Genomic DNA, 15,334 nt, shown 5'->3' on the forward strand with positions numbered 1-15,334 from the left:
AAATAAAAGAGAATGTAAAACATCTCATTAGAAAAACAACTGATCCAGAGAACAAATTGAGGAAACATGATAAGAATTGTTGGACTACCTGAAAGTTAGGATCAAAACAAAAGAGTCTAGCTAGATACAATATTACAAGAAATTATTAAAGAAAGTTGTCCTGAAGTTCTAGAACAAGAGGATAAAGTTGAAATAAAAAAAATCCACCAATTATCACCTGAAAAAGATATCAATATGAAAATACTACAAACAACAAGGAAAAAAAGACATTTTAAATACTGTGGTACTACAATTCAGGAAAACACAAGATCTAGCAGCTTCTACATTAAAAGACCAAATGGCTTGGAACATTATACTTCCAAGAGCTAAGAAACTGGGTTTGCAACCAAGAATAACTTACCCAAGAAAACTAAGTATAATCCTAAATGGGGGGGGGGGAGGAGGACACAATGAATTGAAAGAATTTCAGGTATTTGTAACAAAAAGACTAGAACTCAATGGAAAACATGACATAAAAGATTTAGGAGAACCATAAGGTAAATATTATAGACCAGCTATAAGGGACTCAATAAGATTAAATTGTTTACTTCTTTTATGCAAAAATGTTATCTCTAGTCTTGAGAATGGTATTATTACTTGGGTAATTTGAAAGCACATACAGAGATAGAAGGCTTGAGGTTGAGTTGATGGGATGATTTTTAAAAATAAAATTGGGTGGGGCAGCTAGATGGCGCAGTGGATAGAACACCGGTCCTGGAGTCAGGAGTACCTGAGTTCAAATTTGGCCTCAGACACTTAACATTTACTAGCTGTGTGACCCTGGGCAAGTCACTTAACCCCAATTGCCTCACTAAAAAAAAAAAATTTTTTTAAATTAGGTAAGGGGAAGTAGACTGGAGCAATTATCTCATACAAATGTATGAAAAGAACTGTTTCTGAAGAAGCAGATAAGGATAGAGGGCTGGTAGTACTGGAGACATTCTCATAGGAACTAAGTTAAAGAGGAAGTAACATACATCTGGAAGAGTATAAATGTCTTCTAAATTGATAAAGAAATAAGTGGGTGAGGAGACAGGATAAGAGAGGGACTTCTAAGAGAGTGTGTAGATTAAGAAATAGGAGGGCAAGGGAAGAGGATAAGGGAAGAATTCTTTAAAAGGGTACAGATTGGGGTAGCTAGGTGGTGCAGTGGATAGAGCGCTAGCCCTGGAGTCAGGAAGGACCTGAGTTCAAATCCAACCTCAGACACTTGACACTTACTAGCCATGTGACCTTGGGCAAGTCACTTAACCCCAATTGCCTCACCAAAAAAAAAAAAAAAGGGTACAGATTAGGGAGATATGGTTAAAAGTAAATTAGACATCTAAGGAGGGATAGGGTAAAAATAGAGGTTAAGAAAGATAATAGTGAGGAAAATTAGGATGGAAGGAAATACACAAATAGTAATTATAACTTTGAATGTAAATGGGATGAACTTACCCATAAAACAGAAACAGCAGAATGGATTAAAAACCAGAATCCAACAAATGTTATTTATAAGAAACTCATTTAACAATGAGAGATACATACAGAATAAAAATGAAGGGCTGGAGTAGAATTTATTATGCTTCAGCTGAGGTTTTAAAAAAAAGCTGGGGTACCAATCATGATCTCAAAGTTAAAGTTAAAACAGATTTAATTAAAAGAGGTAAACAGGAAAACTATATTATGATAAAAGGTACCATAGACAAGGAAGAAGAATCCATACTAAACCTATTTATATGCACCAATGCTATACCATCTAATTTTCCAAAAGAAAAGTTAAATGAATTGTAGGTGGAAATAGTATTACTATAATAGTGGGGGACTGCTTTAACCTTTCCCCCTCAGAAACTAAAAATTAAATAAGAAAGAAGTCAAGGAGGCAAATAGAATTTTAGATAAGCTAGTTATGATAGAAATCTGGAGAGAACTGAATGGAAATAGAAAAGAATACACCTTTTTCTCAGCATTAAATGGTTCCTTTACAGAAATTGACCATATGCGAGAGCATAAAAACTTTATAGTTAAAGGCAGAAAACCAGAAATATTTAATGCATCCTTTTCAGATCACAGTACAATTAAATTATATTTAATAAAGGACCATGGAAACACAGATTAAAAATTAATTGGTAGGGACAGCTAGGTGGTGCAGTGGATAAAGCACTGGCCTTGGATTCAGGAGGACCTGAGTTCAAATCCAGCCTCAGACACTTGACACTTACTAGCTGTGTGACCCTGGGCAAGTCACTTAACCCTCATTGCTCTGCAAAAACAAAACAAAACAAAACAAAAACTAATTGGAGATTAAACAATTTAATCTTAAAGAATGAATGGGCTAAATAACAAATCAAAGAAACAATCAATTTTATTAAACAGAATGACAATAATGAGACAATATATCAAAAACCATGGGATGCAGCAAAAACTGTAATCAACTAAAAATCCAGTTGAAGCAATGAATAATTTTAGGAAAGTAGCAAGATATAAAAATAAACCCACATAAATCAACAGCATTTTATGTCACCAACAAAACCCTGTAAGAAGAGATAGTAAGACATGGCCATTTAAAATAATTGTAGACGATGTAAAATACCTGGAAGTGTACCTACCAAAACAAACCCAGGAACTACACGAACAAAATTATAAAACACTTTTTATACAAATAACATAATTTAAATAATTGGAGAAATATTAATTTTTCATGGGAAGGCAGAGCCAATATAACAAAAATGACAATTTTACCTAAATATATCCATTTATTCAATATCATCCCCAATTAAATTACCAAAAATTATTTTACTGAGTTAGAAAAAAATAATAACAATTCATTTGGAAGAACAAAAGGTCAAGAATATTAAAGGAACTAATGGGGAAAAAGTAAAAAACAAGGAGGCTTATTTAGTAATAGAATTTAATCTTTAAGGTAATAATCATCAAAACTATCTGGTACTGGCTAAGAAATAGAAAGGAAGAATGGTGGAACAGAGGTGACATAATACACAGTAGCAAATTATTATAGTCAACTTGTGTTTGACAAATATAAGCTTTTGGGACAAGAATTCATTATTCGGTAAAAATTATTGAGAAAGCTGGAAAGCAGTCTGGCAGACAATGGACATAGATTAAAATTACCAAGATAATGTCAAATGAATATATGACCTAGATATAAAAAGAGATATCACAAGAAAATTAGAAGAACATGAAATATATCGGACATATGGATAGAATCTGTGAATAAACAAGAGAGCATTGTGATGTGTAAAATGGATAATTTGGATTACATTAAATTTAAAAAGGTGTCGTACAAATAAAACCATTGTAGCCAAAATTAGAAGGAAATTTTTCATAAACAGTTTTTCTGATAAAGGTCTCACATCTCAAATATATAGAGAACTTTGTCAACTACATAAAAATACTTGTCATTCCCCAATTAATAAAAGGTCAAAGATACCAGTCTTTCCTGGCTCTTCTCTGGTAACCCCTTCTCAATCTCCTTTGCTGGATCTTCCTTTAGATCCTACCTTCTAATTCTAAGTTTCCCAAAAGGTTCTGTCTTGGGCTCTCTTCTCTCTATACTATTTCACTTGGTGATCTCATCAGCTCTCATGTATTATTACTATCTCTATGCTGCTGATTCTCAAATCTACATTAGTTTCCCCTTTTTACAAAGTGGGAAGACTATTAAATCCCAGGGGACTCTGTGGCCAGCCAATCCCTCACTAGTCATTTTTACTCCTTCCTAACTTCAGTGCTATACAGGCAGAGATTGTAGATTCCCACCAGGAAAAAGACTAGACAACTACTTTTCAGCTGTGTTGTTAAAGGGATTCTACTGTATTTAGGGTATGGTTGGTCCCATACAACTCTGAAATTTGGGGGCATAATGCTGAGTTGCCTAAGGCAGATGGAGGTTAATTAATTTTCTAAATCACAGAGAGTCAGAGGTGGATCTGAACCCAGGTCATTTCTTGAGCCTATCACTCAGTGGGCTGTTCAGCTTTTATTTACTACTCTCATGGATCTGTGATTTTGTGGTCTGAGTTCTGCCTCCAGGGATGCTGTTTGGTAACCCATTCATGTCGGCCTGGTCAGTGGGGAGCCTCTTTTTTTCCATCATTATTAGTGATAGTGATTGGATCTGATTTAAATAATACAAGGAACTCTCAGGTGAAATAAAATTCCTCTACTAATGAATGTCCCAACCTTTTTTGCAGTTTATTTAATCCTATATTTATATTTTCTTTAATAATTTTATTATTATTAGCATTTTGGGGGAAAATTTGTTTAGTCTCAGTGCCTGAGATTACCAGTAGTCACACAGCCAGTATGTGTCAGAGGTGGGTCTTGAACTCAGGTCTTTGTGGTTTAATTCTTTATTCACTATTCCACATTTTATCTGTTATTACGATTAACAGAAGGAAAAATTTGATTCCTAAATTAAGACTATGGAATTAAGACTGTTGTACTTCCTGTATAATACCCCATCATGCAGAGTACACAACTGATTAACACTTACTTTTTTAAAATTTGTCATGTCTTCTGTCATACAATTTATAATTCTGATGAAGGGACAGCTCAACATTCTGATTTCCTTTGCATAATGCCATCGAATGCAATTGATGTGTTGTATCAGTTTTGCTGAACTGTTTTCTCCTTTAATGTAACAAAGAATGGGTTGCTGGGTAAGGGAGGGATATAGTGTCCCCAAAATCTCAGTGCTGTTTTTTTTTACAATTAATTTACCATAATTACTAAATACCTAAGTAACATTTTAAAGCTTTAATAGCTTATAAATAGTAATGTTTTACTATTAAAGTAAGTTAGTGTTACTACTACTTAGAAGCTTAAGCTTTGATAGCTCAAAATTGCACTAGGACATTTAGGACACCTTGTATTTAGAAATGATGAGGAAGAAAAATAGAATTATCAATACTTTTTAAAAAAAATTATTCTCTTTCCTTCTCTGAGGTTTAAAAACAACAACAAACTATCAATGGATTTTAGAGTGGGCGGACAGCATAACCAAGAGTCCACGGCAGTAATGGGGTTGGGGAGCCTTACAAGCCGCAAGCAGCGGACAGCCCACGTGTACCCAGCCTCAGCCGTAGAGCGCGAGCGAGAGAGCGTAGAGAGCGCGCAGGCGGGTAAAGAAGAGCGACGTCGAGCCGTGAGTCGCGCTTCTGTGACGCATTTTCCTCGCGTCTGTGGGAAAAAGGGAAGCGAAGGCGGAGGAGGAGGAAGGAGGAGGGAAGGTGTCTTTGCTCCTCTGCGGGTTCCCCTGGGGAGCAACCTCCCCCAACCCCTCCTCCGCCATGGCCTCGGAGGGGAAAAGGGCGCCAGACAACGAGGTAAGGGCGACAAAGAGGGCGTTTGGCTGCCCGTTAGCCCCGGGAGACCGGACCTTCCGACAGAGCTGACGTTCCGCAGGTTTCGGTCCGGTCGTGTCCACCCTGATCCCCCTTCTTGTCAGCTCTCTCCAGGGTTGACTGGGGAAAGAGGAGAAAGCTGACCGTGCACCCTAGCACCGACCCTCGCCACTCCTTCTTCCCCCTTCAGGCTTCTCGAGCCTGGGCCCCGTAGGGTGCGGGGCTGAGGCCGGTCTCAGACTGGGTCTCTTCGTCGTCCCTGACCTTTCCCCTGGGCCTTGAGCTACTCTCGGCTCTCTCTGTTTGCCTACGCGGCCTTACTCATTTATTTTTGTTTGTTCTCCGTTCATTTAAAAACAAAAACTTTGAAAGAACTATGGGCCCAAGTCTCCTAAGGGCATACCTTTATTGTCACCGGCCCTTTAACAATCTGATATTTTTTTGGCTGATAAAAACATAAATCGGTGACTCATCTGGATACTTGCTCATGTCATCCTGAATTTATTCTAGGATAGGGGTGATAATAGTAAATGTTAGTTGCACTATACTCTGGGGCCAGGAGTCAGAACTTGAAGTTTTCTCATTCCGAACTGTCTTGGCTTTTGAGAAAAACAAAAACGAACGACTTTCCCAGCATTTACGTTATTTTAATCATATCCGAGGGAAAAGTAATTGTTTTGCTCTGTCGGATAGAGAGCTGGCATTGGAATTGGGGGGTCCTAAATTCAAATGCTGCCTCTGGCGCATGCTGGGCTGTGTTACCTTGGGCAGATCCTTTGACCTTTCAGTGAGTACCCTAATCAACTCTGTAATACAGAGCGTAAATTGCAAGGGAAAGTGACAACCTACTGTGGGTAGATGGAGTTTACTCATTAGGGGAAATGAAATCAGATATTTCGTAAGAATGAACTGAATTCTGCAAGGATTTGGAACATCAAGAAGAAAAAAGTCAGTAATTTATAAAAATTCCCCAAAGTTTTCTTTTTTAAGCCTTTAAAAATGTACTTGAGATGAACTGTAACCACTAGATGGAGCCCTGGTTTTGTTGTTGTTGCTGTTGGGGTTTTTTTTTGGGGGGGGGTTGCCTTAACTAAAAAAGCTAAGTAAATGGATTAAAACATTATCCTATAATTATATTTATAAAAACCAGCAACAGCAGTTGTAGAAAAATTCTTTTGAAACAAGGGAATGAATAAGAAACAATCCCAGAAATTGCACTGTTTATGGATAATTATGTAGAATATTATCATGCTAGAATATGAATTTTAATGGTTCGGATATGTTCATATTTAAGGGGAAAATGGTAATTTAGAGTTCTTACAAAGTATGCCAATTGTACTCAGCAGGTCCTGTGATCATTTATTAAAGGACATTAATAGATCACTAAGCGGAAAGTTAGCATTTTGTTTTATTTTCAACATATTTTGTGAGGGATTTTTGCATGTTTGAGTGCATTTTTATTAGTATGTCATGTACTTTTTAACTTTCAGAGTGAACTAGCATTTCTTTTAAGTCATTCTTTACAACCAAAAATGAGAGATGATTATATCTTTTCCCAGGTTTGAAAATGAAACATAGAGAAACTGGCAGATCAAGTCACAGCAGATTGAAAACATAATATAGATCTTTTAAGTTGCATTTCCCTAATTCCTACTTCTCCTGCTTTATTGAAGCATAATCAGAATGTTAACCCTTTTAAAACCTTTTTTTTCCTTGAATTCTTAACTGATACTAATGTTTCAAAACTATACTTAATACAAAGTATGGAGGGGGGAAAACTTTGGTTAATTAATGTGTTTTAATTGTTTTAAGAATAGGAGGAAGCTCTTTAGCAACAGTGAGCATCATTTTGGTACCCTTGTGGTGTTTGATCTCTTTGAGGGTTTTTTTATGTGTGTTTTTTTCAGTTGATTTCAGAATGCATGTAGCCAAAAACCCCTTTTTTTCCTCAGGGCGGCATCAAGTTATCAGCAGATGTCAAACCGTTTGTCCCAAAATATGCTGTGCTTAATGTGGCATGGTCAGAATCCTCAGACGCATGTGTCTTCCCTAACTTCGCAACTACATGCTATCCATTTGTTCAGGAACTACCTGTGACTGAGTATGTATCTTTCTAAATGTCATGCCTTATTGAGGGAATTTTATACCTTGACTTCTATTAAGTTTCCAGATTTGCTACAAATAACTTATGGTAGCCTTTGTGTAAGGTAGATTGGAAACAGATCTGGGATATATTACAATATAGTGGTGTTATGTGTGGTGTGACATTACATTATTATACACTGAAAGAATAAGGCTTCAGCTATGTATTTTATTTCAATAGAACAGTGAGCTGTGATTTTACTATGGTGGAGAAGGAAGGCAAGTGGAAGAAACTCTTGAGACTAGTTAATTCTTGGGATGTTTGGTTGTAGAATGACTCAATTCTGTATAGTCTTTAAAAGTGATCATATATAATGGAGAGACCTAATGTTTCATGGGGTGTTGAGGGACTTTTAAAATGCTTTTATGATTTATTTTCACATTTTGTTATGCTGAGTAGTTTGGTTTAGTGCTTCACTGAAACTTAATTGTATAAAAATTTAACACTATCTTGTAGTCATGTGTTTCATTAATGAAAGAGATGTTCTGTTTTAAAGCTTTAATTCAGTAGATTTTATAAGTCCTTCCAGTCTTGAACCCTCCTCTCCCTTTACCTTCTTGAGAATTTCTTATCTTACGGGAATCAGAAAAGTATCCTATTTTCACTTACATTTCCTCATCTTTCAGGAGCAGCTAGATGGCACAGTGGATAGAGCAGTGGCCCTGGAGTCAGGAGTACCTGAGTTCATATCTGGCCTCAGACACTTGACACTATCTAGCAGTGTGACCCTGGGCAAGTCACTTAACCCTCATTGCCTCACCCCCTCTCCCCCCCAAAATTTCCTCATCTTTCAAATTTATCCCAAGGTCATACATCTAGTTTGTGCCAGAGCTGAAACTATCCTTACTCTTAGTTGTGCTAACAATTAAACAACTTCATGATTTGGGACAAGTTAATTAACTTCCTAGACTTTTGGTTTTCCTCTCAGAGAATTAGGTTAATAAACTCCCAAGATTTTGGGATTTTTGTCAGTACAGTAATCCCTAGTTTAGAAAGTATTTTATTCTTAAGGTCAGAATGTGGTAAAAACAGTGTTCTCATTGATGACTAGAGTGGACCACAAAAGCTTATTTAACCTATAGTATAGCAAATGTAATTGTAGTACTAATTATGCTAATTATAGTATGAATTTTTCCTTCTGTGAGATTTGGGGTTGGGGATAGGTGCAACTTTTCTGGGAGCCCCCCCAGGAGAGAACTCTCTCCAAGTCAATTGGAGACAGTAGTGAGTTGTTAGTTGGAATTACCAGTAATTAGAAGCAGAAACTGAAAATTTTAGCGTAAACATTTTGTTATTTATAGTTACACAAATTTAGAATGGATAGAAAAGAAGCTACAATCCTTTAAAATTACTTTTTAGAAACTTAATAAGCTAGGCATATACACCTGTAGTTATTCAAATTCACTGTCTGTGGCTCCTAAATGCAATAAAATAATTGCCAACCCATCTCTTAATGCTAGATTTACAAGGTTATGGTCTGGATCAGTTTTAGTATATTACTCATTCATGTGTGTTGCACTGCTCCATTGTGGATATGTGTGATGTGTGAATCTTTTTTCCTCTGTATCTACTTTGGTGATTGTTATAGTGGAAAGGGCAAAACTTTTTATCTAAAAAATCCAGCAGTTTTTTTCAGAATTTATATAGTTATATAGTTTGAAATTTTCCTTTTATTACAGTCCTACTCGATTGTGGCAGAGGTATTCCTTAAGTCTCAAAGACTATGCCAGTGGTGCACGTGCTCTGGCTGGTTTTACCAAGCTGTGAAGTTTGTGAGTACAGGCCTGTGTTCTAAGTCTAGCCTAGCTAAGTTTAGAAAGGTTCATTACTAGGTTGGTTATAGGACAAGGGACATTTCTTTGAGGTTATAAAGGGATTGTGATGCGTGCCAGTGAAGGAAATACCACCACCAACAAAATCAGTCTTGAAGTACTGACATAAGAACTTTGTATTTGAAGATTAGAAATAATAGGGGGCAGCTAGATGGCGCAGTGGATAGAGCACCGGCCCTGGAGTCAGGAGTACCTGAGTTCAAATCCGGCCTCATACACTTAACACTTACTAGCTGTGTGGCCCTGGGCAAGTCACTTAACCCCAATTGCCTCACTAAAAAAAAAAAAAAGAAGAAGAAGAAGAAAGAAATAATAGGGTAAGAGTTGTATGTTTAATAATGAAATAATACTAAAACCTGTGTGTTTGCCAAATTACCTTTAAAGAAATTGAAGCCATTTCTGTATGTGTATTTATTGATGTGACATCACCTCATAGGGGAGTTTGGTGTAGAATTGGCCTCAATTTAAGTTAGTGTGGAGATTAAGGTATAAAAATGACCATTATTACAGAAGTCTGTGGGAGTGTATATTGAGGCTCCATCTGAGCTATTGTGGAGGAGGGAAACATTTACTTAAAGCATAACATTTGGTAGAGCATCTAAGTCAGAAAAATCAAATGGATGAGTCCATAGGTGGACCACAGTGAACTTGAGCACTATTTTCTCCCCATTCACTTTACCTCTTCAGTGTCTCTCTTCCTCTCACAAATTAACTGATGGAAGATTTTTGGAAAGACAGTCTTACTAATAAAAAGCAGTATAGACAGGAAACGCTAAATCAAAGGAAATAAAGAGTTAGAAAGGAACCTTCTCTCCTCCTCTCCCTTCACTCCCCACTCCATTTGTGGGCATAGGGGAACAAACACCAGTGCTTTGAAGAATGCCTCATTGCATTCAAGTATGTCATTAATTCAACAGTGTTTTGAGTGCAACAATTACATCAGCCACTTTATAGGAATACAAAGATGATCATCATTATCCTTGTATTTTATCGTAGAGATTGACTTCTACATGAACAACATGTAACTGTTAAAACCCATTGTGTCTGCAAGAAACCATTTTCTATGGACCAGGGTACAGAAATAGCCACCTTATATAGAACCACACTTTGAAAGTGGTATTTATTAAAATGGGATTCTAACCATCTTTAGAATATATCATTACAAAAACATGTTCTATATTTTTCATCTTCCAGCCTATGACTTTGTTGATCTAGTCATAGAATCACAGAATTGAGAAGTAGTGATCTTGGGGGTCATTTAATCCAATCTGTGATTGAACAGGAAGTCCCTCTACTTTTCTTAGAAGTGGGCATCTCATTTTTTGCTTGAAGACTTCCAGTGATGGGGAAGCTATTTCCCACCTTGAGAAAGCTCTAATTGTTAGGAAGCTTTTACTTGCATTAAACCTAGATCTGTTTCAAAACCATTACATTGCTTCTAGTTCTGCTCTGTGTGGCCAACTGAAACAAGTTAATCTCTCTCTTCCATATAACAGTCTTTCAAGTACTTTGATACATTTGTCATAACAAAGATCTTGGCTTCTGGCACTCATCCTGTGGATTAACTGGATGACCCTGCTTTGTGTCATTTTTGAATTTAATGAATTTACTGTAAGTCTTCATCCAAGTCATTGTTAAAAATACTGAACAATGTAGGGCCAAGAAAAGGAATTCCTGGGGCCCTCTAAGTTGACATCAGTATATTAATTATCACTTTTAAATCTAATTATTTGGACAGTTCCAAATCCCCTTAATTATACTATCTAGGTCACATTTCTTTCCATATTGTCCACAAGAATAACATGAGAAACGTTGTCAGAAAACAGCATTCTCCCATATCATCTCCCCAGTAAGTCTGTCTATAATGGGAATTATGTTTGTCTGGCATGGTCTGTTCTTAAACTACTGGTTTACTGTAATTATTACTTTCCTTTCCAAATATTTATGAACCTTAAAATTATCTTTTCCATCATTCATATCTGTACCATTTCTTTACATTTTTTTAAACCATCCTCTTCATTTTTCTACTTAACCTACTTTAGGCCCTCATCAGCACTTGATTTCATTTTATTTATTTTTTACTAAACTGAGTACAATATGCTGTTTTATGTAAGTACAAATATAGATTTCTTCATCCAGAACTTAGTATGAGAGTGATTTCTACTTCAGAATTGTTGAAGTTAGGGTCATAACAAAACATTTAAGTAGAACTATTATTAAGCAGTTTAGAGTATGGACTTTGATTTTGAGAAATACATTTGAGATGGAAATAACTTGAAAGGATGAGCTCTAATTGGGAAAGAGAACAGTTGAGAACTGAACCTTAGGGAATATATTGAGGGGTCAAGAAGTTGGAAGGCTTTTAGAATAAAATTGTCATAGTTTGGTGTTGGGAGGGACTGGGATTTTGAGAAATTGAAAATGGAAGCCAGATTGTCAGGAAGGCAGTGGATAGAAAAAGTAGGAAAATGGGAGCAGCTTACTTAAATGATGAATTTTTGAAGATTGTGGAGAATTGTACATGTTTAAAAGCAGAAGCTAAGTAGTCTAACAGGATGATGTTTGTAAGTATTACTGGGCTTTTTATGCCTTCCATACATAGTCTTAGATGTTTGAAGGGGTGGAATCTAACATAGTTGGAGTTTTTAATTTTAGAGAAGAGAGATCCCACTTCCTCTAAGACTGGAGGAATAGACAGAGCTAGAATGAAACGTAGAGAACTAACATCCTCATTTTAAAGATCAAATTGAAGCCCAGAAACAATAAATGACTCATCCAAAAGTTGCACAGTAAATAAATGTTGAGTCCAAACTAGAGCACAGGTCTAACTTTCAGGTCAATGTTCTTTCCACTATACAATTATGACTAGATTCTCTTTGTTCTTTTCTCATATATTCAGCTTTTTCTCACCCATAGAACACCCCACTCTCACTTGAACTCTTTTTTAAAAACTTGACAATATCTACTAAAACTAAACTGGGACACAGAAAGATGCAGGATTTCAGTAAAGGTTGGCATGTCTGTAATGCCTTTCTTTTTCTCCTAGACACACAGCACTTCTTTTTGATTCAAACGGTTTCAATGTCGAGGATCTTACTAGTTTACCAGTTTGGGTAGGGGAGAAGATGAATTGCAAAAGAAGTGGACCTTACCCTTAAAGAGTGTTTTAAAGTGTGTTAGTGTTTTAAAGACAACGTTGCATAAGCATGTGACAGTTATGGGCAACATATGATTAAGTGCTCAAATGGTTCATATTATAAGCAATTTTTGTTAATTAATTTTAGGAACATTTAATATCAGTTCTCATTTTTTCCCACCTCTTGCAAACTACTTGTAGTTTCTAGCCATGTATTTATAATAGCAGAAACATACTACCAAAAATTAATTTTAGAGCTTTTGAACTTTATGGTGGGATTTTTACTTGGGTTTTTGATTAATTGCTGGGCAGTGGTAATATTATTTTATTGATTTGTTATGAGAAATCCTCTTCTATGCTTAACTCATGGTGAATTATTTTTATTACCTTTCTATATTGTTGTCATTTATTATTAAGAAAAATTATAATTTTGGGATCTAAATGATGTTTTTTACCCAACTGCTTGCCAGATTTAGTTGTTTATTCTATTATAACTTTTGACTCATTTTTGGCAAAATTTGCTCCCTTAGTAAAAGGTAGGTATTGATACATAAATTGAAGTTGTAATTTATTCTACATCTTGAGACAAAATGTCATCCAGGGAAAATTTTCAGTGACCTTTTTTCCATAATTCTTAATGACACTCAATGAAGTATCTGTAAAATACTGTAATGTGTATAGAGCAGATACTGGATGAAGATTAGTCAACCATCTTAAAACATATGGTTAATGTTGGTTCTTACTAAGTGGTAGTGCCCCATTTCATGCTGTTTGATGTTGTTTTGTTTCTATACTGATTATAGTCTGCAGTTCACAAATCATAAATATAGTATAATAGAGCTGGAGCAGCAGAGGGTTATGTGAAGAAGTGGGTAATTTAGGAGAACTCTTAACTGTACCATACTGCTTTTTAAAAAAAAAAAGCCTGGAAGAACCATTGAGTTGGGATATTTTGGTAGTTCCATGGCAGATACTGTTATTGGTTATCACACTTTAGGTTTTCCCCTGTCTTTTTTGTGGCTTTGGGTTAGGTAGCAATGATGGGCTCCAAGACTTTTCTCATACTCAGTATGAGATACCTGGACATTTTCCTGGCTAAAACAGAATTTATTATACCAAAGTATCATTTTGAGATAACTATAATTCTGTTAGATTGTATAATAATGATAATCTAGTGATTCTGTACTAATATAGCCTTTTTAAATGGAATATTAAATAGTCTCTTTAGGGGCATTTTTTATTCATAATGTATTAGAATTTATGAAGCAGTTGCATTCTTTATTAAGATTCCTTACTCCCCCAAATTATTGCCAGAACAAATCTGTCATTTAAAAGCACATAATGTCTATAGAGAATTATGAGTTAAGTAATTTTTTAAAAGTGCATTTAAGGGGCAGGTAGGTGGTACAGTGGATAAAGCGCCAGCCCTGGATTCAGGAGGACCTGAGTTCAAATGCAGCCTCCAACACTTGACACTTACTAGCTATGTGACCCCCTGGGCAAGTCACTTAACCCTCATTGCCCCTCCCCCCCAAGTGCATTTAAAAGAAAAATCTTTCCCCTGTGGGAAAATGTTGCATATGTAAAATTGGCTAAATTGTATGTACAACATAAAGAAAAAAAGTTTCTTTCAAAATAAGAAATACTAAAATGTTTATGAAGCATTTAACTCTATTGGCTAGGAGTATTTTACTGCCAGAATTTAAATTTTCTAGAGATTTCAGAAATCTAGAACTCTAAGTAAAAACAATCATAATTATTTCCTGTTTATTAAGTATTAATTTCTATTTGCTTCGTTATTTAAAAATCTCCAATTAAAGTATACAATTTTTATTTAGACAGAAGGCTTATACCGAAGATGTCTCTCTTGGATCTTCACCTTTCTCATCTCAGTATTCATCTCCTGATATTGCTGTTGATCACCAGTGCACCTCTTACTCATCTGTGTCAACACAAAGTGTTTGTTCAGTTCCTGGCTCACAGTATGATTATAACCACCCTAAATGTTATAATAATGTGCGAATAGTTAAATCCAGAAATGAACAAATTTGTTCTCTCCCACAAGAAACTAAAAGCCTGTTTAAGGTTAGTAGGGGCTGCATTTTTATTATGCTTTTTTGGTTTGTGATTATAATATTTATAAATAATAAGCTGGTAAGTACTGCTTATAACATGCATTATTTATCCCTTTTGTTGCATAATTAAAGTTGTCTGGGCATCAAGTTGATCTTTAATTCTCTTAAAAACAATTTATTATGATCTTTTAAAATGACTTTTCTTGATAATATATAGTTTCAAATATTTTTATAGGAGTATTTTTCTTATTTCATGTCATTTTAATCTTTCTTGCAGAAAAGAACGACGTTTGATGAGCAAAAATTAAACAATAAAGGGACCGAAGGAAATTCATCCTCTGATATAAAATCAGCTAAAGGTCCCCATCAGATTTCTACTCACACTGAAGGTGGTTCAAAATCAGGTAAAAAGTAATTAGCTCTGGCACAATCAACATTAACACAAAATACAAGTAACAGAATAGCAAAGGATTAAAGCTTTCAGTCTTTAAACAGGCTGTCTGACTTAGACTAATCGCCCTTGTTCATTGAAGGCTTGTGAAGTTTGATCATTCTTTTTCAGTTGAGCAATTTTATGCTTCTTTACTTTCCTTTACAGGAACTATACTAGAGTGAAATAACAAAAATCAGCTGTGTTCATCATATTAATAAATAATATGATGAAGCATTCTTGGTCATCCTGGCAATTTATGATGGAAGAATTGTTGCTATACCTGTTTTAATCGGTGATTTGGCTAGTGCAGAGCACTCTGGACAGAACG

At 35.6% G+C, this 15,334-nt stretch overlaps 1 protein-coding gene across 3 annotated transcripts in view; it reads left to right on the forward strand.

The window, feature by feature from the left end:
* The first annotated feature begins 5,213 nt into the window (after nt 1–5,213).
* The window catches only part of SECISBP2 (SECIS binding protein 2), a 55,406-nt gene continuing 45,285 nt past the window's right edge, over nt 5,214–15,334 (forward strand). For all 3 annotated transcript variants that reach the window (XM_043972926.1, XM_043972920.1, XM_043972911.1), the window contains exons 1-4: nt 5,214–5,369; nt 7,340–7,488; nt 14,337–14,583; nt 14,851–14,977. In XM_043972926.1, coding sequence (XP_043828861.1) covers nt 5,334–5,369; nt 7,340–7,488; nt 14,337–14,583; nt 14,851–14,977 — 559 coding nt within the window. In that variant the 5' untranslated portion in view covers nt 5,214–5,333. The remainder of the gene's footprint in view (nt 5,370–7,339; nt 7,489–14,336; nt 14,584–14,850; nt 14,978–15,334) is intronic.

The sequence above is a fragment of the Dromiciops gliroides genome, chromosome 1 (genome assembly GCF_019393635.1).
Source record: "Dromiciops gliroides isolate mDroGli1 chromosome 1, mDroGli1.pri, whole genome shotgun sequence".
In the NCBI taxonomy this organism is placed as follows: domain Eukaryota; kingdom Metazoa; phylum Chordata; class Mammalia; order Microbiotheria; family Microbiotheriidae; genus Dromiciops; species Dromiciops gliroides.